The sequence below is a fragment of the Saccopteryx leptura genome, chromosome 7 (genome assembly GCF_036850995.1).
Source record: "Saccopteryx leptura isolate mSacLep1 chromosome 7, mSacLep1_pri_phased_curated, whole genome shotgun sequence".
Lineage (NCBI taxonomy): Eukaryota > Metazoa > Chordata > Mammalia > Chiroptera > Emballonuridae > Saccopteryx > Saccopteryx leptura.
In genome coordinates, this window is record NC_089509.1 from 117,164,922 (window position 1) to 117,185,079 (window position 20,158).

Here is a 20,158-nt window from a genome sequence, read left to right on the forward strand (position 1 = left end):
ATGTGGGTTAAATGAGGTCATCCGAGGTCCTGGCCAGTATGGAAGTCCTTGTGTCACCGCATTCACGGCCCCGAGTGTCACCCGTGGAAGCACCTAGCGGTCACCACGTGTTAGATCCTGACTGTTAGTACGTTTTGTAATGGTTTCTTAAAAAAAAAAGAAATCATTGTCACTTTAAAAGAAATTGGCAGAGGCAGTGAAATCTGATTCGGTTCCATGTGTCAACGAAAATGTTACCAATAAAAACTTTTTTTTCCCCCAGTGTAAAAATAACATGTGGTCCAACTTTTCTCTTTTAAATGTCACAGTGCAGAACTTCTCCGGAATCTCACTGTTAATCAGTGACGGGCCTCAGTGTTTTTCATCAAAGCTGAAAGAAGTAAAATTAATGGTCAAGCATTTCTGGCATATTTGTGATTTTTTTTGTTTGTTTTCTTAGGGAGAACTAAAAAAAGGTCCATTACGGTCCTTGCCAGCGTCTTCCTCTCAGTCCACTTATAAACAGTTAGATGATAAAATACGAAGGCATTCTTTCTATTGCGTCGTGGGGTTACATAAGGAAGGAGGGAACTTCAGGTGAATGTTAAAGCTGTTTCCGTGGACGAGAGTCTCTAAACTGGGGTTGGAGGAGAGAGAGCCCGCGCATGAGCCCAGGCGACCTGAGGCCGGAGGGCACCTGAGGAAGGGAGCATGGTTTGATTGACACCTGAGGAAAGGAGCATGGTTTGATTGACACCTGAGGAAGGGAGCATGGTTTGATTGACACCTGAGGAAGGGAGCATGGTTTGATTGACACCATCCCGACAGATGCTGCAATAATGCTCCTCCCCTTTTTAAAAAATTTATTCATGTAGAAAAGAGAATGGAGTTTCAAACTCAAGACAAATTTTCATTCTTTGCGAAGGTAAGATAAACAGTGTAAGAAAAACATGGACCAAAGTGACAGGCGGGTGAATTTATAGTTTTCTAGGCACCGGGGTGAGCGTTGGAGCTGAAGGTGCCCCCTTTATGAGCAGGGAGTGGGGTGAGGAAAAGACAGGAGTCCCTGCGTGCTCGATGTCACAGGAAGGCTGCACGGCTCACGAGTGACGGTGTTGTGTTAACAGCGCCCCAGCGGCACATGTGTGGGCCTGGGACTCGGCCTGCTGCGCGCTGGTCGTGGGTGTTGGTCAGTGTCTGATGGGTCCTGGCGTCCTGCCCAGGGGTTTGGGTGCTGGCGGTGGCCATGGCGTCAGGAGATGTTGTGAGGGGCGGTGGAGATGACGTGGGGGCCGCGCTCTGGAAAGCAGAGCGTGCGGTGTACGGAGGGCTCGCCGCTGTCACCGTCCCTTCCTGTTGCCTGCGGACGGTTCATGATACGTTAGTAGCTTTCAGCCCAATTAGCCAAAATGGGAGAAACAGAAATGTCAGACATCTGTGGCAGTGTTTACTCAGAGCTTTTTTTTTTTCCTTCCCCTATTTGGAATAGGAAAATTCCGTTTACTCTTTTTTTCCGCTTAATGCAGAATGACCACACAGATGGGGCCCTGAGAGCTCTCTGTGCGACTGCCCTCGTGTGGAAGAGGGCTCCGTGCTGGACGCCCCGTCCCGTCTAGCCCTGAGTGTCGGGGTCCTTGATTCCTTCACCCCACATTCAAAGCCGGTTCCCGCAGCAGGAGGCCAGGACTCAGGACAGGAAGCTTGAAACTCCAGGGCAATTGGTGACAGATGGGAAGGGACACCCTTACGTCTTCCTAAAAAATAAAAAAAGCAGCTCTGTTCTTCCTACGTGCTCTTCACGGCACGCGTGCGTCCGCATCCCCGCCCTGGGCAGGGGTCTCACTCAGTTTCACCTCCCACCCATTTTGGGAGGAAATGAAGAGCTGGACTCGCGTCAGAAGGCGAGATTGGGGCAGACAGTGGTAACCGGGGCTGTTTCCCGGGCACCTGCCCACCTGCCGTCGGGTGAGCCAGGAAGGGAGGAAGCTGACCATGAGGTGGAGTTCCGACCAGAGGGACGAGCACCTCTGTCCTCGGACGAGGTGAGGGGACTCGCCCCTGCTGTCCAGTGAGGCTCGGGCGTGGCGCTTTGTCCTGCTCGCACGTCTTCTTTGGAGAGAGAGCACGCACAGTGGAGGGCGAAGAGAGACTTGCCGTCACAGGATGTTTGTTCCCGGGGGCTGCTATGACAACGTACCACCTTCGGGGGGGGGGGGGGCTGAAACAACAGAATCGTACGGTCACTCAGTTCTGGGGGCCAGGCGCCCAGGAACAGGGTGCGGGCAGCCCCAGGGTGTGTGTGGAGCTGGTCCAGCATTGGTCCAGCGGCTGTCACCCCGGGGCGGGGTGGGGGTGGGGGCTCTGTCCTCTGCCACCTGTGTCCTAGCTCCTTCTGTAGTCACAGACAGCCTAGCCAGAGAGGGGCGTTGTCCTTTTCCCTACGGGAGGCGGCCGTGGGGGGGCGCTGAGTCATTCGCAGAACCCCCTGCCACCAGAAGGGACAGGTCCTGCCCCGGGTGCAGAGGGTCTGTCACGTCCCCCACCAGCTGCGTCTCCTCTGACTCCTCAGTGCAGGCTCCGCCCCTTTTGCCCTTGTGTTCCAGGACGGTGGCGAAACGGTCAGAATGAGAGTTTGTCTGTTCTGTTTTGGTGTTGGAAGGTGGTGCTTGGATTTTATCATCGAGAACACTGACACCTGGTGAAGCAAGCACATTTTACCTGTGACGCCAGTGCCCACAAAGGAGTGTGGGAGTGGACGCGTGTGCGTGTGCGCTGGCTCGGAGAGACCAGCACCCGGCTGACCCAGTGCCGCCTCGCTCAGCAGCCTGCCGTGGGCACGGGTGGGGCCCTGCTGTCTGCCTCTCGGGGGCTGGAATGGCGCGGGCCCCGGGTTCTGGGACGGACGGTCCGGTCTGGCCGCGGGTGGAGAAGGGAGGTGTAGCTCCGGGCGGCAGAGGACCCGACACGCAGGTTCGGGGGCCGGTGGGAAGTCCTGCCCCTCGGCTCTGCGGGGGGGGGGGGGGTGTCAGTGGCCGGTGGGAAGTCCCGCCCCCCGGCTCTGCGGGGGGGGGGGGGGGTGTCAGTGGCCGGTGGGAAGTCCCGCCCCCCGGCTCTGCGGGGGTGTCAGTGGCCGGTAGGAAGTCCCGCCCCCCGGCTCTGCGGGGGGGTGTCAGTGGCCGGTGGGAAGTCCTGCCCCTCGGCTCTGCGGGGGGAGGGGGGGGGTGTCAGTGGCTGGTGGGAAGTCCCGCCCCCCGGCTCTGCGGGGGTGTCAGTGGCCGGTGGGAAGTCCCGCCCCCCGGCTCTGCGGGGGTGTCAGTGGCCGGTGGGAAGTCCCACCCCCCGGCTCTGCGGGGGTGTTAGTGGCGTTTCCGGGGGAGCCCAGGCGTGGACAGTGAGGGCGGGCACTGAGGTACCCCCCTCTCAGAAACACCTCGGAGTCCCGGTGAGGGTCCCCGGAGAGCGCCCGGAGCCCGCGAGCTCGGAAGGGGGTGAGGGTTCCCCGGAGAGCGCCCGGAGCCCGCGAGCTCGGAAGGGGGTGAGGGTTCCCCGGAGTGCGCCCGGAGCCCGGGGTGAGGGTTCCCCGGAGTGCGCCCGGAGCCCGGGGTGAGGGTTCCCCGGAGTGCGCCCGGAGCCCGGGGTGAGGGTTCCCCGGAGTGCGCCCGGAGCCCGGGGTGAGGGTCCCCGGAGAGCGCCCGGAGCCCGCGAGCTCGGAAGGGGGTGAGGGTTCCCGGAGTGCGCCCGGAGCCCAGGGTGAGGGTTCCCCGGAGTGCGCCCGGAGCCCGCGAGCTCGGAAGGGGGTTGTCTCTGGAGAGGCCGGAAGCCCAGAGCGGCGCTCCCTCCCGCTGTCCCGGAGACCTGGCCGCGGAGTCTGGGGCAGGGCTGGGAGATCCGCGTGGCAGCGGGGGCCCTCCCGCGTGGGCGTTCGAGGGACCCGGGTGCTCGCGAGACAGCCCTTGCCACGTGGCCGGCCCCGCCCCCTCGTCCCGCAGCGCTTTCTGGTGGCCTCTCACTAACGCAGCCCGGTTCTAACGCCTCTGCCCGCCCGCTGCCCTGTGTCTCCCGTGTGGAGGGGCCATCCCGTAGCTTCTGTCTGACCGTGCGTGGTAGTCGGCACCCTCCCTCCCCTGTGAACTGTGACTGCGGAAGCACCACCCCCGTGACGTTCTGTGTTCCCACCAAGAACTGGGTTTCTCTTGAGGAGGATACAGGTTCTCGGCCCTCGAATTGGTCGGCTCGTGGAGCACGAGGCATCCGTGGGCCCGGCAAATTTGCTGGCTTTGCAAAACTGAGCAAGAGAACGACAGTCTCTGTGCTCTGTTTTTCTGAACTCTGTGCGTCAAAGCGTCCTCCCAGCCCCGACCCCAGTGAGCGACAATTCCTGGATTGACGCACAAAGCCCATGTCAAAATTCCGCCCCGTCTCAGCCACCGGTCACCCTGGCCTTGCACACGGGGCTGCCAATTCCAGCCGGAGACGAGCACGGGTTTGTTAAGACCCACGTTTGAAATCAGAGCTCAGTTCTTTTCGAGACGCCCTCTGGTTGCTGAAGGCAGATCTGAAACCCACTGGCTCTCGCGGCTCAGAGTGGCCTCCAGGGCGACAGCCCGGGGCATATTTTTCCACAAGCGAAGCCCACGTCTGTCTGACCTCCGCACACGCTCTATCTTTCTAGCGTAACGAGATGTTTTGTGTGTGTGTGTGTGTGGCAGGTGGCAGATTCAAGAAAGAGATTGTTGTGGACGGACAGAGCTATCTGCTGCTGATTCGAGATGAAGGGGGCCCCCCGGAGGCACAGGTGAGTACCTGCACACCTGTTCGGGGCAATGGTGGTTTCTCTCTTGTCAGAGACGGGATATCTGGTCACACTTGGGTCAAGGGCCCAGGGGGCGGGGGGAAAGTTCAGTCTGTGAGCTGACCGGAACTTTCTGAGTTTTTAAGGAGGAAGGAAAGGCAGGATCTGATGTGTCAGCTCAGTTGAACTGACGTCTGGAAATTTCTATCATCGTTCCCCCAACCCCCACCCATGTTTGTCCCCAGCAGACACCTGTGTGCATCATCTGTGGTTTCTTTATTTTTTATTTATTTTTGTATTTTTCTGAAGCTGGAAACGGGGAGGCAGTCAGACACCCTCCCGCATGCGCCCGACCGGAATCCACCCGGCATGCCCACCAGGGGGCGATGCTCTGCCCATCCGGGGCGTCGCTCTGTTGCAACCAGAGCCACTCTAGCACCTGAGGCAGAGGCCACAGAGCCATTCTCAGTGCCCGGGGCCAACTTTGCTCCAATGGAGCCTTGGCTGCGGGAGGGGAAGAGAGAGACAAAGAGGAAGGAGAGGGGGAGGGGTGGAGAAGCAGATGGGCGCTTCTCCTGTGTGCTCTGGCCGGGAATCGAACCCGGGACTTCTGCACACCAGGCCGACTCTCTACCACTGAGCCAACCAGCCAGGGCATCTGTGGTTTCTTTGAGAGTTCCTTGAACGATGGGCAAAAAAAAAAAAGACAAAAGACACCAGTGTGGAAAACTCCTTTCTGGGGTCTGCTTCACCTCCAATTTGGTATTTTACTTACGTAATTTATGACCTGAGCACTTGTGTGAGCTGAATCTGGTGACACCAGGGGACTGCCGCCCCCCCCCTGGGGGAGAAGGCTCTGAGCCCTCCCATCTGAGGCCCTGAGGTGGTGCCCAAGGCTGGACGAGGTGACCGGGCACTGACCTCGGTGCTGTGCTGCGGGTAGAACCCCCAGGAGGGCTGCGTCCTGGCCGGTGTATCCCGGGGACCAGCTGTTTATCTAGCTCCCACTCCCTTCCACGACCTCACTTAGTCCAAAGATTTCCACTTTCTGGGGAACATCAAGATGGATCCTTTCAAAATGATGGACGGGGTTTTGTGCAGAATTGGGCAGAGTGTACTTGAACACTCAAGGGGAGGAATACAAAAACCATTTCCACGTCCCGTTCCTAGGCACGTGGACGCACGTCTCTGTGTTCAGGGATCCGTGTCCTGTCCGGGGCTCTGCCCACAGACAGCGGCTTCCTGTGAGAATTCCCAACACTTTATGGTCACTAGTGTCCACTAGTAGGGTAGTGTGAGAACTCTGCTGATTAACTGGCTTGGGGGGGGGCAGTTGGCAGGGAAGCTCTAGGGGTGGTGGGGTATTTGTGGAGCGCCACCTGCTGGTGCTGGGCTGTCAGGATGCCCCTTGAGAGAATGGCTTCTGGTCCGCATTTGCTCCACAGGGAGGTTCAGACAGTTGCAGCTTCCGTCTTGAAAGGTGAGGGCTGGACCCAGGGACTTTAGGTATTTGGAAGGTGCTCCCGCAGGGAGGAAGCTGACCCCCCAAACCGCAGCCTTGACCAAGAGAAAGGAGAAACGTACCTGGAGGTAGAGAAAGTCAGGAGAATGCCCTTTGGGTCCCGGTCCTTGGTGTTGCCGGAGGGACAGCGGCTTTGCTCTGGCCTGTGGTTGTTTTGTTGCCAAGTTCCTGTTCTCCTTTCATTTTGTATCTGTCGTTTGAACTTCTGGTTTATTGAAGTTTTTATCCTATAAAATTCTCACATGTAACTGAATGCATTCTTCCTTTACATGTGGACGTCAGAGCTGAACCCACTAAATGTGTTCTAGCCGACACCTCGGCCGCTCAAGTGTGTGTGGGAGCCAGTGCCTCCTTTAGGGAAAGCTAACGGTGCCTTCCGTCTGCAGGACCACAGCGGGACAGAGAGTGGACGTCCCCACGGGTAGATCGTTTCTCCAGAGACGAGTGTCCCGGGCGGGAAGGGGACGAGGTCCCCCCGCTCCGGGCCTGCCGTGCTCAGGGCGAGGGGACCTCGGGGAAGCCACAGCAGTGTGACCCGCTCGGCCGCTCTCGCCGCCAGCCTCCTCACTCAGTCCCTCTGCTGTCCTCCCCTTCTCTTCTCCCCAGTTCGCCATGTGGGTGGACGCCGTCATATTTGTCTTCAGCTTGGAGGACGAGATCAGTTTCCAGACCGTGTACCATTACTACAGTCGGATGGCCAACTACCGGAACACGAGTGAGATCCCTCTGGTTCTGGTGGGGACTCAGGGTGAGTGGCACCTCCCTGCGTGCGGGGGCACAGGAGGGGGCGCAGCCAGTGGGTCCGCGTCTGTTTTCCGGCAGTCTAAGGAAGCACTGATGTCCTGCCGAAGGCTCGCTCTGTACCTTGAATGTGAAATTGTCACCTCGCCTGAGGCCATTCTAAGGAGAAAGCACTCGGCCACCTTCAAATAACATATGCGATACAAAATAACATTCTTTATTAGGTTATCTTCCATCTCTGTGTTGTGTAGACGTGTATAAGCAATCTAAAATGTCATTTAGGTAGCTTTCGGTGCACCTTTGAAATACTGCTGACTTCTGATATGTAGCAGTTTTGTTTAATTCTGCTCTGCCTGTTAATGCCTTAGGATCTCTATTTTATTTTTAATCTAGCGGGCCCCATGGGAAGTCTAGGATCGAACTATACTTATGAGCACATCGATGGTTTCCTTTCCAGGTCACTTGACACTCGGTCTCCTACTAACGTGACATCACTTCAGTTCTTGATCCTAGACTCACTGTGTCTACCATCAGGGTTTTACAACTAAGAGACCAGAGAAAACATTTTTAAAAAAATCAGATGAAGGTGAACTTTATAAAACTGCATTGTGAGAAATGTGGGCAAAACGTCAAAAAAAAAAAGGTCAGCCCTGGCCGGTTGGCTCAGTGGTAGAGCGTCAGCCTGGCGTGTGGAAGTCCCAGGTTCGATTCCCGGCCAGGGCACACAGGAGAAGCACACATCTGCTTCTCCACCCCTCCCCCTCTCCTTCCTCTCTGTCTCTCTCTTCCCCTCCCGCAGCCAAGGCTCCATTAGAGCAAAGATGGCCCAGGCACTGGGGATGGCTCTGTGGCCTCTGCCTCAGGCACTAGAATGGCCCTGGTTGCAATAGAGCAACACCCCAGATGGGCAGAGCATCGCTCCTTAGTGGGCATGCCAGGTGGATCCTGGTCGGGCGCATGAGGAGTCTGACTGCCTTCCCCGCTTCTCATTTCAGAAAAATACAAAATACAAAAAAAAAAAAGGCAGGTCAAGAAAAATTGGGTGATTTTTCTCATTTTTCTTGTCGTTTGCCGACTGTTTGCTCACTCCTTTAGAGTCCGCACGTGGTCTGTGCCCTGATGTAACACTTTCTAGTAAGCGCTCAGCTCTGCCTTTACGAGTGGGCACGGTCAGGTCTCTGCTCGGCCCCGCCCTGGGTCTGCTGGGGCAGCACAGAGTTCCGGCCGGTGACTGACCGCTTTGGCAGGAGCCTGTCCGGAGAAAGACCAGATCACGGAGCGCTGTGGGCGTTAGAAAATGTCAAGTTGTGGGGAAGAAACTTAGTCTCAGTGTGCTAGATGTGAGCTGTCAGAGTTGGGTTTTCATGGAGAGCACCCCCCACCCCTGCTTTTTGTTTTTAGTGTTTTTTTTTTTTCTTGGGAGGGGGGCGCATTTTTAAATGGCCAGTGATCTCAACCAGAAAGCTTCAGAGGGAAGATTGAACCTAAAACCCGAGAGGCTCTTTGTGCCTGGAGCGCCCTCTAGTGGTGAGCAGGAAGCAGGGCGCTCCAGTGAAGAGTCCTTGTTCTATCTAATGAGAGTGGAAACGTCGAGGACGGGGTGGCCAGGTCCGTTTCCGTCAGCGACAGTGCATCTTGGAAGATGAGCCAGCCGGGGGAAGAAAACGGAGCCGTCTTCCCTAGGAGAAGGAGGACGGTGGGACTGCTGGGGGCCCCAGGTCAGGGACTAGAAGCTCCGTGGTCTGTATTTTTTAAATTTCCCTGGAGCATCCAGACATCACGGATTTCTGACTTTGTCCCTACTGTTCTCTTGAAAGATGTTTGCGTTTATAAAAAAACAACAACACTGCTCTTTCTTTTCTTTTCTTTTCTTTTTGTCTTTTCTTTTCTTTTCCTTTCTCTTCTATTCTATTCTTTTCTCTCTCTTTCTTTCTTTCTTTTGACAGACAGAGAGGGACAGATAGAGACAGACAGATAAGAAGGGAGAGATGAGAAGCATCAGTTCTTCGCTTTGGCTCCTTAGTTGTTCATTGATTGCTTTCTCATATGTGCCTTGACCTGGGGGGCTACAGCAGAGCCAGTGACTCCTTGTTCAAGCCAGCAACCTTGGGCTCAAGCCAGCAACCTCGGGCTCACATCAGAGACCTTGGGCTTCAAGCCAGCGACCTCGGGCTCAAGCCAGCGACCTCGGGCTCACATCAGAGACCTTGGGCTTCAAGCCAGCAACCTTGGGCTCAAGCCAGCGACCTCAGGCTCACATCAGAGACCTTGGGCTTCAAGCCAGCGACCTCGGGCTCACATCAGAGACCTTGGGCTTCAAGCCAGCAACCTTGGGCTCAAGCCAGCGACCTCAGGCTCACATCAGAGACCTTGGGCTTCAAGCCAGCGACCTTGGGCTTCAAGCCAGCGACCTCGGGCTCAAGCCAGCGACCATGGGATTTTGGTCTGTATTTTTGGTCCCATGGCTCAAGCAAGGGACCATGATTCCACGCTCAAGCCGGAGACCTTGGGATTTTGAACCTGGGTCTTCTGCATCCCAGTCTGACGCTCTATCCACTGTGCCACCGCCTGGTCAGGCAACACTGCTTTTTCTTAAATGTCGTGAAATTTGAATCAGATGTATTTATCTGTAAGACAAGAAGATGGGACGAGATGTTCTTTGAAGAAATCTCTTGCCAGGAAAGGTTCTAGAACGTCATTAGAGGTGGCACTGGTCGCTGTCAGCCAGAGTCCGGAGTCACAGAGTTAGTTTCCCTCAGAGTAGTTGAGACCGTCAGGTCAGACCCGTCCCACAGAACTAGAAACTAAACTAGGGGTCACAGGAAGAAAAAGAGAAAGGGGGAAATAAAAAGGAATCACTTTTAGTATTTATGTTTTATTATATTATTTTTAATGTTTTTATTACAAAATTTAAAAACCCATTAAGATGTATTTTAATATGTTGTTATAAGTTATATTATGAATTATTACTCCCACCAGGCACCACTTTTTATTTTTAATATGAAAGAGTAGATGGTCAAGCCTGACCTGTGGTGGCGCAGTGGATAAAGCGTCGACCTGGAAATGCTGAGGTCGCCGGTTCAAAACCCTGGGCTTGCCTGGTCAAGGCACATATGGGAGTTGATGCTTCCTGCTCCTCCCCCCTTCCTCTCTCTCTCTCTCTCTCTCTCTCTCTCTCTCTCTCCTCTCTCTCTCTCTGTCTCTCTCTAAAAATGAATAAATTTAAAAAAATGTCAAAAAAAAAAAGAATAGACGGTCAAATGCATTTCTGAGCAAACAAAGAAAGAAATTAAAAAGATCGTTGTTATCTCGTGTACCTTACATTACGCTGCAGTTCCTGTGACTGGGAGAGCGTGTCCTCTGGGTCAGTTTCCGTTAAGGGACGCGGTGAGGGTTTGTTTTTGTTTTCTTCTTTTTTGTACCATAGGAGCCTTCAAACCCTCTGAAAAAAATTCACATTAGAAAAAAGTCCCTGGAAAATGCCTGTAGTCTCCCCCGACCACAGCAATGCCCAGTAGCTCGGTGGTAACAGAGCGATCAGGACGGGATGTTGTCAGGGTCGAGCTTAGAAAAGAAAGGCTGAACTTTTTTTTTCAGACTAGTGGCAGGTGCCTGACATCCCTGTCTTGCTCTTTAAACCCCCCTGCCCCCCGTTACTCGGATCCTGCAGCAGGTGGCAGCACCCCCACATTCCCGTGCCAGCCGTCCCGGGGCAGTGCTGTTAGGACCAGTGGTGGCTTCCACACCTGTGCTTGTGGCCCTGCAGTGCCCCCCTGGGCGGTGACTGGGCACCTCACCTCCTGCCGGCGAGGCTGCCCTGGAAACCACAGGATCCACTGTCGTCACCCGGCCCTGCCCGGTGGCCTCCAGGGCACCTTACATTTGTCCTCTGTGTTCCCTGGACCCCTGAGGGGCTCCGTGTGCCGGTGCCGACCGGGCACCCAGGGGTGTCACCTCAGAGGCTGTTTGGCACCTCAGAGAGGGTCACCTGTGAACAGGGACCCTGGGGTGTTTCCCTTTTAAAAATCCCTCCCCTCTGGGGACACTGAACTCTTCCTCCTTCCTCTGGTCTTTGTGGGCAGCCTTTCATTTCCGTTTCAGAAGCAGGGTCCCCTGAACACAGGTTTCTTGGTAATGATGACTATCCTAGTGTGGGAAGTGAATATTTCGGGGGGGGGGGTAGACTGTGTTGTAAAAACTCCGGGTTCCCATGAGCATCGTGTCCCTGCAGGTGAGGTGGTTTCGAACTGTTGGGCAGGGTCTCTAGCTGTGCGGGCTGGGGAACGAGAGCCGCCTGTGGTCACCGTGTTGCCCCTCTGCCTTCCTCTCTCCCAGACGCCATCAGCTCCACCAACCCGCGGGTCATCGACGACGCCCGCGCCCGGAAGCTCTCCAGCGACCTGAAGCGGTGCACGTACTACGAGACCTGTGCCACCTACGGCCTGAACGTGGAGCGCGTCTTCCAGGATGGTAAATACCCTGCAGGGACGCAGGGGCGCTCTGCCCCGCCCCGCCCCGCCCACAGCGGGCCCTCCTCCACACAGCCGGCCAGGAAGCCGACCTCCACTGTCTGAACGCTGCATCCGCGGGGAGGGGGGTGGGGATGCGTGACTCTGTTCTGAGCCACTTAAAACCCGCACCTCCAGAAAGAATCCTGCGACAGGTGTGTGCCACGTCCCGTGACCGTTTGTGCAGGGGGGTGTGAGGAGTTTCTCCAGCTGTTGTTCACGCCCACGATGGTCACACGCAGTGGAGCCCTTTTTTTTCTGCATAATCCTTCATTCGAGCCTATGTCTTTGAAAAGGTTTAGGTGTTTCCTGTTAGTTTGCCTTTGGGGAGAATCAGCTGAAAAGAGAAAGAGTCCAGTTTGGGAGGAAAACACGACACACTGGGACTCAGGACTGGGACCCGGCCTGGCACTAGGGGTCGATTCTGCCCCTTCGCTCACTGTCGAACGCCCGCCTCCCGGGACACCCGTACGTCAGACAGGACGGGACGGGCGGGACGTTCTCGGGGGGGGGGGGGGCGTGAGGCCCCCCAGGGCGGTGACTGCTCCCTTAGGCAGCCGTCATGCCACACGTCCGGTTGGGAGAGAGGGACAGGGGACAGGGCTGGGAGGTGGTGGGACGGGAGGGTGGTCTCTGGCCTGGAGGCTCGGGAAGTTCTAGGGCAAAGTGACTCTTAGAGTTGAAGACCCGGGAGAAGGATGTTTCCCACGTCAGGTCCCATTGCTGATGGGACTCACAGGAAGTAAATCCCCTCCTCTCCTTCCCGTCCCCCCGGCTCTGGTGCCCTGAGGGTTGAGGGCAGAGCAGGTAGCCAGGCATGGTAGGCTCAGAGGCTGCCCGAGCTGCCCGGAGGTCACAGACACCTTGCTGTGCGCCAGCCCTGGTGACCACTTGCTCGTATCCGCAGAAGAGGCAGCGTCCCCTAGACAGGGATGTGTGTGTGTTTCTATGTCCAGTTCAGTTTTCAGGTGAAATAAATTGCAGGAAGGCTACATGCTAACGTTTTATTACATTTCAGAGCTGATGTCTGTCCCGTTTACTTCCCAGGGACCACTGGGTGGCAGTTCCCCCGTTTAGAGCCTGTGGCCGCCCCTGTAGGGCCGGTGCTGGTGGCTACACAGTCATCAGGTTGGGAAGCGTTGGACGAGGAGGTACATGAGGGTTCTTCAGGGTTCTGACGGGCAGGGTCACTGTTCCCCGTCAGAGAGCCCAAACCCCCGTGAACGTTCAAGCGAAGAGTCATAGGTGAAGGGTCCTCACACTAGGGAGGGCGCAGGGGGCAGATCAGCCACTGCCTGCTTCTGGAAACAGGTGACCCTCACCCTGCCGCTCACGGACTCCAGGGCGTGCGGGCTGGCTGTCACCACAGAGCCGAGCTGGCTGTCACCACAGAGCCGAGTGGTGGCTCCAGACACCTGAGGCCCCCAGAGCCTGGAAGGGTCACACTCTGTGGCCTTTACAGAACGTATGCTGGTACCCAGTATAGGAGGGGACCAGAGCGAGGTTGCGTGGGGGGTGAGTTTATGCTCCGCGTCGATTGCTTGACTTGTGTGTTTATTTCAGACACATAGTTACCGTGAACGCGTGAACTGGTCTTACAGAATTAACTCATCCTGGAAATGCTGGGCTTCTGGGGTTTCTAGGCCCCACAGTGGGACGGGCCAGGCAGGGGCCAGGCAGCGGCTGTGTGGGGACACGCCACCATCTTCAGGTTGTAGCTCTGGCAAAGGGAGGTAGGAGGGGTCTTCCCAGACGCCATTCTTTTAAAACATGAATGCGTCCGTGTGTCCCTGGGCGCCTCCTGGACCGGCCGTCTGCCTGGGGCAGCGCAGGGTCCTCAGTGTGTCCCTGGGCGCCTCCTGGACCGGCCGTCTGCCTGGGTGAGCGCAGGGTCCTCAGTGTGTCCCTGGGCGCCTCCTGGACCGGCCGTCTGCCTGGGTGAGCGCAGGGTCCGCAGTGTGTCCCTGGGCGCCTCCTGGACCGGCCGTCTGCCTGGGGCAGCGCAGGGTCCTCAGTGTGTCCCTGGGCGCCTCCTGGACCGGCCGTCTGCCTGGGGCAGCGCAGGGTCCTCAGTGTGTCCCTGGGCGCCTCCTGGACCGGCCGTCTGCCTGGGTGAGCGCAGGGTCCTCAGTGTGTCCCTGGGCGCCTCCTGGACCGGCCGTCTGCCTGGGGCAGCGCAGGGTCCTCAGTGTGTCCCTGGGCGCCTCCTGGACCGGCCGTCTGCCTGGGTGAGCGCAGGGTCCGCAGTGTGTCCCTGGGCGCCTCCTGGACCGGCCGTCTGCCTGGGGCAGCGCAGGGTCCTCAGTGTGTCCCTGGGCGCCTCCTGGACCGGCCGTCTGCCTGGGGCAGCGCAGGGTCCTCAGTGTGTCCCTGGGCGCCTCCTGGACCGGCCGTCTGCCTGGGTGAGCGCAGGGTCCTCAGTGTGTCCCTGGGCGCCTCCTGGACCGGCCGTCTGCCTGGGGCAGCGCAGGGTCCTCAGTGTGTCCCTGGGCGCCTCCTGGACCGGCCGTCTGCCTGGGGCAGCGCAGGGTCCTCAGTGTGTCCCTGGGCGCCTCCTGGACCGGCCGTCTGCCTGGGTGAGCGCAGGGTCCTCAGTGTGTCCCTGGGCGCCTCCTGGACCGGCCGTCTGCCTGGGTGAGCGCAGGGTCCTCAGTGTGTCCCTGGGCGCCTCCTGGACCGGCCGTCTGCCTGGGTGAGCGCAGGGTCCTCAGTGTGTCCCTGGGTGCCTCCTGGACCGGCCGTCTGCCTGGGTGAGCGCAGGGTCCTCAGTGTGTCCCTGGGCGCCTCCTGGACCGGCCGTCTGCCCGGGTGAGCGCAGGGTCCTCAGTGTGTCCCTGGGCGCCTCCTGGACCGGCCGTCTGCCTGGGTGAGCGCAGGGTCCTCAGTGTGTCCCTGGGCGCCTCCTGGACCGGCCGTCTGCCTGGGTGAGCGCAGGGTCCTCAGTGTGTCCCTGGGCGCCTCCTGGACCGGCCGTCTGCCTGGGTGAGCGCAGGGTCCTCAGTGTGTCCCTGGGCGCCTCCTGGACCGGCCGTCTGCCTGGGTGAGCGCAGGGTCCTCAGTGTGTCCCTGGGCGCCTCCTGGACCGGCCGTCTGCCTGGGGCAGCGCAGGGTCCTCAGTGTGTCCCTGGGCGCCTCCTGGAACGGCGGTCTGCCTGGGTGAGCGCAGGGTCCTCAGTGTGTCCCTGGGTGCCTCCTGGACCGGCCGTCTGCCTGGGTGAGCGCAGGGTCCTCAGTGTGTCCCTGGGCGCCTCCTGGACTGGCCGTCTGCCTGGGTGAGCGCAGGGTCCGCAGTGTGTCCCTGGGCGCCTCCTGGAACGGCGGTCTGCCTGGGTGAGCGCAGGGTCCTCAGTGTGTCCCTGGGCGCCTCCTGGAACGGCGGTCTGCCTGGGTGAGCGCAGGGTCCTCAGTGTGTCCCTGGGCGCCTCCTGGACCGGCCGTCTGCCTGGGTGAGCGCAGGGTCCTCAGTGTGTCCCTGGGCGCCTCCTGGACCGGCCGTCTGCCTGGGTGAGCGCAGGGTCCTCAGTGTGTCCCTGGGCGCCTCCTGGACCGGCCGTCTGCCTGGGTGAGCGCAGGGTCCTCAGTGTGTCCCTGGGCGCCTCCTGGACCGGCCGTCTGCCCGGGGCAGCGCAGGGTCCGCAGTGTGGTGTTCGCAGGCTGAGAGTGACAGTGCACTGTATCTCTCAGTCTAGAAAGAGTACGTTCCCGTTCGCTATTTAGACTGTGCAGAGTCCACAAAGGAAATAAGACCCGTTCTGCCACAACTTCTGTGACACTTGTGACTTCGTCCCTAAAATGTTTTTATGAAGATAAGTTTTAAGAAGAAAATTGAGATCATGTTGCCTGTTTTGTTTTGTATGGTAATTATATGGTGTATGTGTATATATTTTATTATTATTATTATTAAGTCATAGCCTTTTTCACTGTTAGTGGTCAGGGTAGCTGTCACGAGCGTGGGGACCGGACTCAGTACTTGGGAATCATTCACAGACCAGTCTGTTTCGTCCTCAAGGAAGGGAAAAACTTGTAAGGGTTAGAGTTAGACATCGAGGCTCAGGAACATTACGAAGCTTGACCATGGGACTGGACCCCGGTGTGAGACCAGGAGCCGAGGGCCTTAACCATTCAGTCATTGGTGGAAGCGACCTGGGTCCTGCCCAGCCGCCTGGGGGAGGCCCAGGCCGAGGGTGCGTCCAGCACGCTGGCTCACTGCCCACTCATGGACTCCCTGTGGGTCTGTCTGTGGACTTCCTGGCTTCCTTTATGCTCTAGTAGCACTTAATTTAGTTACTTGCTTTTTATGTCTTTGTGTTGCAGAAAGAGAAAATAAAGAGAAAGAGTGTATCACTTTCCTGTAACATTTAGCTTATCAATAAAAGCAGGAAACAGGCCCCGGTGTTACACACCCGTTACGGCCGCCCGGCAGGCCACGCGCTCAGTCGGCTGGCCACCCAGGTTTATTTTTTAAGAGACCAGGGACTTGATTCCTGGCTTCTTTCACTGTTGACTTTGTGGTGTCCTGAAACAAAGTATGTTGTAAAATTAGCAAGAGAAGAGAGCATCTGTTTCCTTTGTTTCATTGGTGGTGTTGTGGAATGGCTGTTGGGGGTCATTCAGGAGAGAGGGTCTTTGTTAGCAGTAGGGGGTCAGGGGGCAGGGAGGTGGGTGGGTGGGTTGGTTGATGCATCCCTCCCTCCCTCCTTCCCTTTATCCTTCCATCCCTCCATCTATCTCTCCATCCATCCATCCATCCTTCCATCCCCAATTTGAGCACCAGCCTTCCAGTCGCTGTCCCTCAGGTTAGGGGTAGGGACACACTGGAAGCATGGGAAGGCCCCTGCCTCGGTGACACAAAAGCCCAGTAGAGGGGACAGACATGGGACAGCCACCCGGAATGGTAGGCTGGCGCCCTGCCTGGGGTGGAGGACGGACCGGTGCCGGGCTCAAGGCCTCCGGCACGTGGCATACGCCGTTGTGGGGGAAGGCAGTGGGCTCTGGCCCGTGGTCTTCGTGATGGGACGTCGGGATTTTGTTCCCAGCCGTGGAGTTTTGGGGACTGAATTTCAGTACTTTCAGGCACCCCCCTCATGGTGCCCGTGCTTGTAGCCTGCTCTGCTCTGGGTGACGGTGGCCCGTGGTGGATGTGTGGTGAGTGTCACGGCCCGTGTCACGGCGTGGCTAGCGCCCTCTCTCTGAGGATGTGGGACAGTCTGATTGTTCTTGTTTGGACATTTTATGGTATCGGTCCAGTGGGACCCCTGTGTTTGGGGGAGTATATTTCATATATATTTTTTAACTTACGGTACCTGCTTTTTATGGAATATTTTAAAGACCCTGGATGAAGAAGAGTGCTTTCCTCTCGTACAGAGTGAGTGAGGTCCACCGGGTGGCGGTGCAGACGGTTGTTTTAAATTTCCCGATTGGTGATACATGACGCCCCTCCTTGTCCTAGAAGGATCCGACGCAGTGTCATCTGACTTGTAAACAGTTTCATTTCCCGTATGGGTTGTTCCCTTATGCACCCCAGCGTGAGTTGTTTTGAGTGCAGGATTTAACAGTCTTGTACATATACGCTGCTCTGAAGTTCACGTCACCTGTTAAATCCCAGGTCAGTCAGAGCGTCCCATCCCACAGACTGAGGCAAACGCCCACTGTCACTTTCACCTCCGACCTCCTTCAGCTCGTGTTCATGAGGACAGGAGGAGAATCTACACACAAAACTTTGCTCTGACAGTAACTGTTGGACCAGGTCAAGACACCGATAAATTACAAATGACTCCGTGTCTCCTTAATTCTCCCCAAGATGGCTGGTTTCTGTCACTTGTTTGTCAAGGATAAAGGTGTAGTCAGGGGACCTCCTGTGGGGGACCCCTCAGTGTTAGGTCCACTGGGGCAGGAAAGCTGGGTGGTGGGTGGCGTTTAAGGGGTTCTGTCCGCCAGCCGCCAGTGCGTGTACGTATTGTCCTGGTGGGTGGGCGTCTCTCTGACGGTCCTCTCCCTCTGGGGACCGTCCACGTTCCTGTCCCAGCACCTTCACCCAGCTCGTCACACCGTGCTGCGGCGAGGAAAGCAGCTCCGTGGAAGCCACTCGCCCCTCCCCTGGGGACGGCTCCCCTGGGGACGGCTCACCTGGGGACGGCTCGCCTGGGGACGGCTCGCCTGGGGACGGCTCCCCTGGGCGCAGCTCGCCTGGGCGCACGGACCACCCGCGCCAGGGGCTGGGCAGGGAGAGGTCGCGCGACTTGCCCAAGGTCACTCGGCGCTTTGGGAGCCCTGGTCTTGCTTTCCAGCCTCTGCTTCTGCCGATCGAAACCCTGACGTACCACGAGTCCCGTTCCCCACGAGACGCCCACGGCTCGCGGTCCTGCTGACAGGAGGGCCAGGACCCGGTGGCCGTGCGAGCGAGCCCGGGTTGCACAGCCCGAGCGCGTGAGTCAGCGCAGCGTTACGCGGAAGCCGTGTCCTGGGATCTCCGCGTCCTCTCGTGCCGCTTGCTGGCCGGCGCCGCGGTCTCTTGTCGCCGGCGGTCAGGGCCCCGTCCGACCCCGCCCACTCCTTCCTGAGACCGCTCCCTTCTCAGCGTGGGGGTGGCCTGTGTCCTCACTCGCTTTTGCTGCTCTTGTGGGGGTTTGTTTCCTCCTTATATGTTAGGGATGAGATGGGAGCCGGTTTATTTTTATGTTTATGCGTAAAGATATATTTTTTCCCTAAAGGAGTGCTTCCAAAAATAAGACTTCACATGGAAAAGCAAACCGTGTACGTGTGTACATGTGGCCTTTAAGACACTGTGTCGAAAAGGTGAGCTAACGACTCCAGTGTCTGTTACTGTTTTGTTTTTTATTGTATGTGGTGATGACTAATATCCACATCGCAGCCGAAGGGTTTCTGATGGCTGGGCATCTTAATTAGACCCGATGACCAGCTGGGAGCCACGTGCTGAGGAGGTCACGTGATGCCACGGGTGTGAGGCCAGCGTGTGTCCGTCTGTGCCCGCCCCTGTCTCCGGGGCCACCACCTCCGCCCTCCCTGCATGGAAAAGTCCTCCGTGCCAGAGGGCGTGGGACAGGCGGGCGGTGCGTGTTTGACTGGGCAGGGAAGGCTCAGCTGCTGAAATCGCCCTTCTTTAGAGGGGTGCCTAGCGTAACGCTTTCTAAGGACGGCACCTCCATGAGGCCCGGTGGGAGCTGCTAGGGTTGAGGGGAAGGAGGGGAAGGGAGCTCGCTCCTGGGGGTTCCCCTGAAGTTCATCGGTTGGTTCTTGTAGGGGGGTCTTGACCCTGGCCTGGCGCTGCCCTGCTGTCCTCACTGACCACAGTGCCACCGGCTGTCAGCGCCTGGTGGCTTCTAACGTGGTCTCACCCCACTGAAATGATACAGAATCGGCGAGTGGCCTCCAAAGAGCCGCCTCTGGCCCGGTGCTCCTGATCTCACCGAATTGAAAGGTGCCTGTCTGGTGTGTGCAGGCGGTGGCCTTGTGACTGAGCCCGTGGGTGGAGGGTGTGCGTAGGGCGGGAGGACACGTGGGTTTGGGCGAGTCTCCCCGGCTGTGCCGTGGCCCTGGCTTACATTTGGGCGGGAAGTGCATACCTGATTCATAGTGGTTTTTCTCTTTTTTTTTTTTTGATAAAAGGACGTCAGGACTTCTGTTTGCATGCATTTGCAAATTCACTTTATTTCTTAACCAGAGAAGCTTTACCTATAACAGGGTTTAATCACAAATTGCAGTAATGATTTTTAATACCAGAACTAACATAAAAAATTTCAGTATAATAAGCCGTATCTTCAGAGGTTAAAAAAATAAAACAAGAAGGAAAGAAATGCCCTGGCCGGTTGGCTCAGCGGTAGAGCGTCGGCCTGGTGTGCGGGGGACCCGGGTTCGATTCCCGGCCAGGGCACATAGGAGAAGCGCCCATTTGCTTCTCCACCCCCGCCCCCCCTACTTCCTCTCTGTCTCTCTCTTCCCCTCCCGCAGCCAAGGCTCCACTGGAGCAAAGATGGCCCGGGCGCTGGGGATGGCTCCTTGGCCTCTGCCCCAGGCGCTAGAGTGGCTCTGGTCGCGGCAGAGCGACACCCCAGAGGGGCAGAGCATCGCCCCCCTGGTGGGCAGAGCGTCGCCCCTGGTGGGCGTGCCGGGTGGATCCTGGTCGGGCGCATGCGGGAGTCTGTCTGACTCGCTCCCGGTTTCCAGCTTCAGAAAAATACAAAAAAAAAAAAGAAGGAAAGAAACACACAAAAAAAATGAGTTCGTATATTTAGAAATAAAATAGCTTGAGTTTAAAAGTCAGGTAGCAGCAAACACGGATGTTACAAGTGGGCATGGCACGTTCACGGGTACCCGGACCTTTCAGACACACTGGACATGTAGGGGACGTGTTCAGTGACCCTGGGACCCGTGACGGCGGCAGCAGACACTTCGGGACTAATTTCAGAATTTGTTTGTGGTGACGAGCCCAGTGGGCTTAAGTGTGATTCATTTGTCTTTTGATCAGTGGACCCAGAGGCCGCACTTTTAAAGAGGAAGTAGTGTGGTGGCGCAGTGGGTAAAGTGTCGACCTGGAACACTGAGGTCGCCGGTTCAAAACCCTGAGCTTGCCTGGTCAAGGCACATATGGGAGTTGAT

The 20,158-nt window shown here is 57.4% G+C and overlaps 1 protein-coding gene across 1 annotated transcript in view; it reads left to right on the forward strand.

The window, feature by feature from the left end:
- AGAP1 (ArfGAP with GTPase domain, ankyrin repeat and PH domain 1) overlaps positions 1-20,158 on the forward strand; it is a 322,164-nt gene that overhangs the window by 47,271 nt on the left and 254,735 nt on the right. The window contains exons 5-7 of the mRNA XM_066346522.1: positions 4,689-4,774; positions 6,900-7,041; positions 11,370-11,504. Of these exons, the coding sequence (XP_066202619.1) occupies positions 4,689-4,774; positions 6,900-7,041; positions 11,370-11,504 (363 nt within the window). The remainder of the gene's footprint in view (positions 1-4,688; positions 4,775-6,899; positions 7,042-11,369; positions 11,505-20,158) is intronic.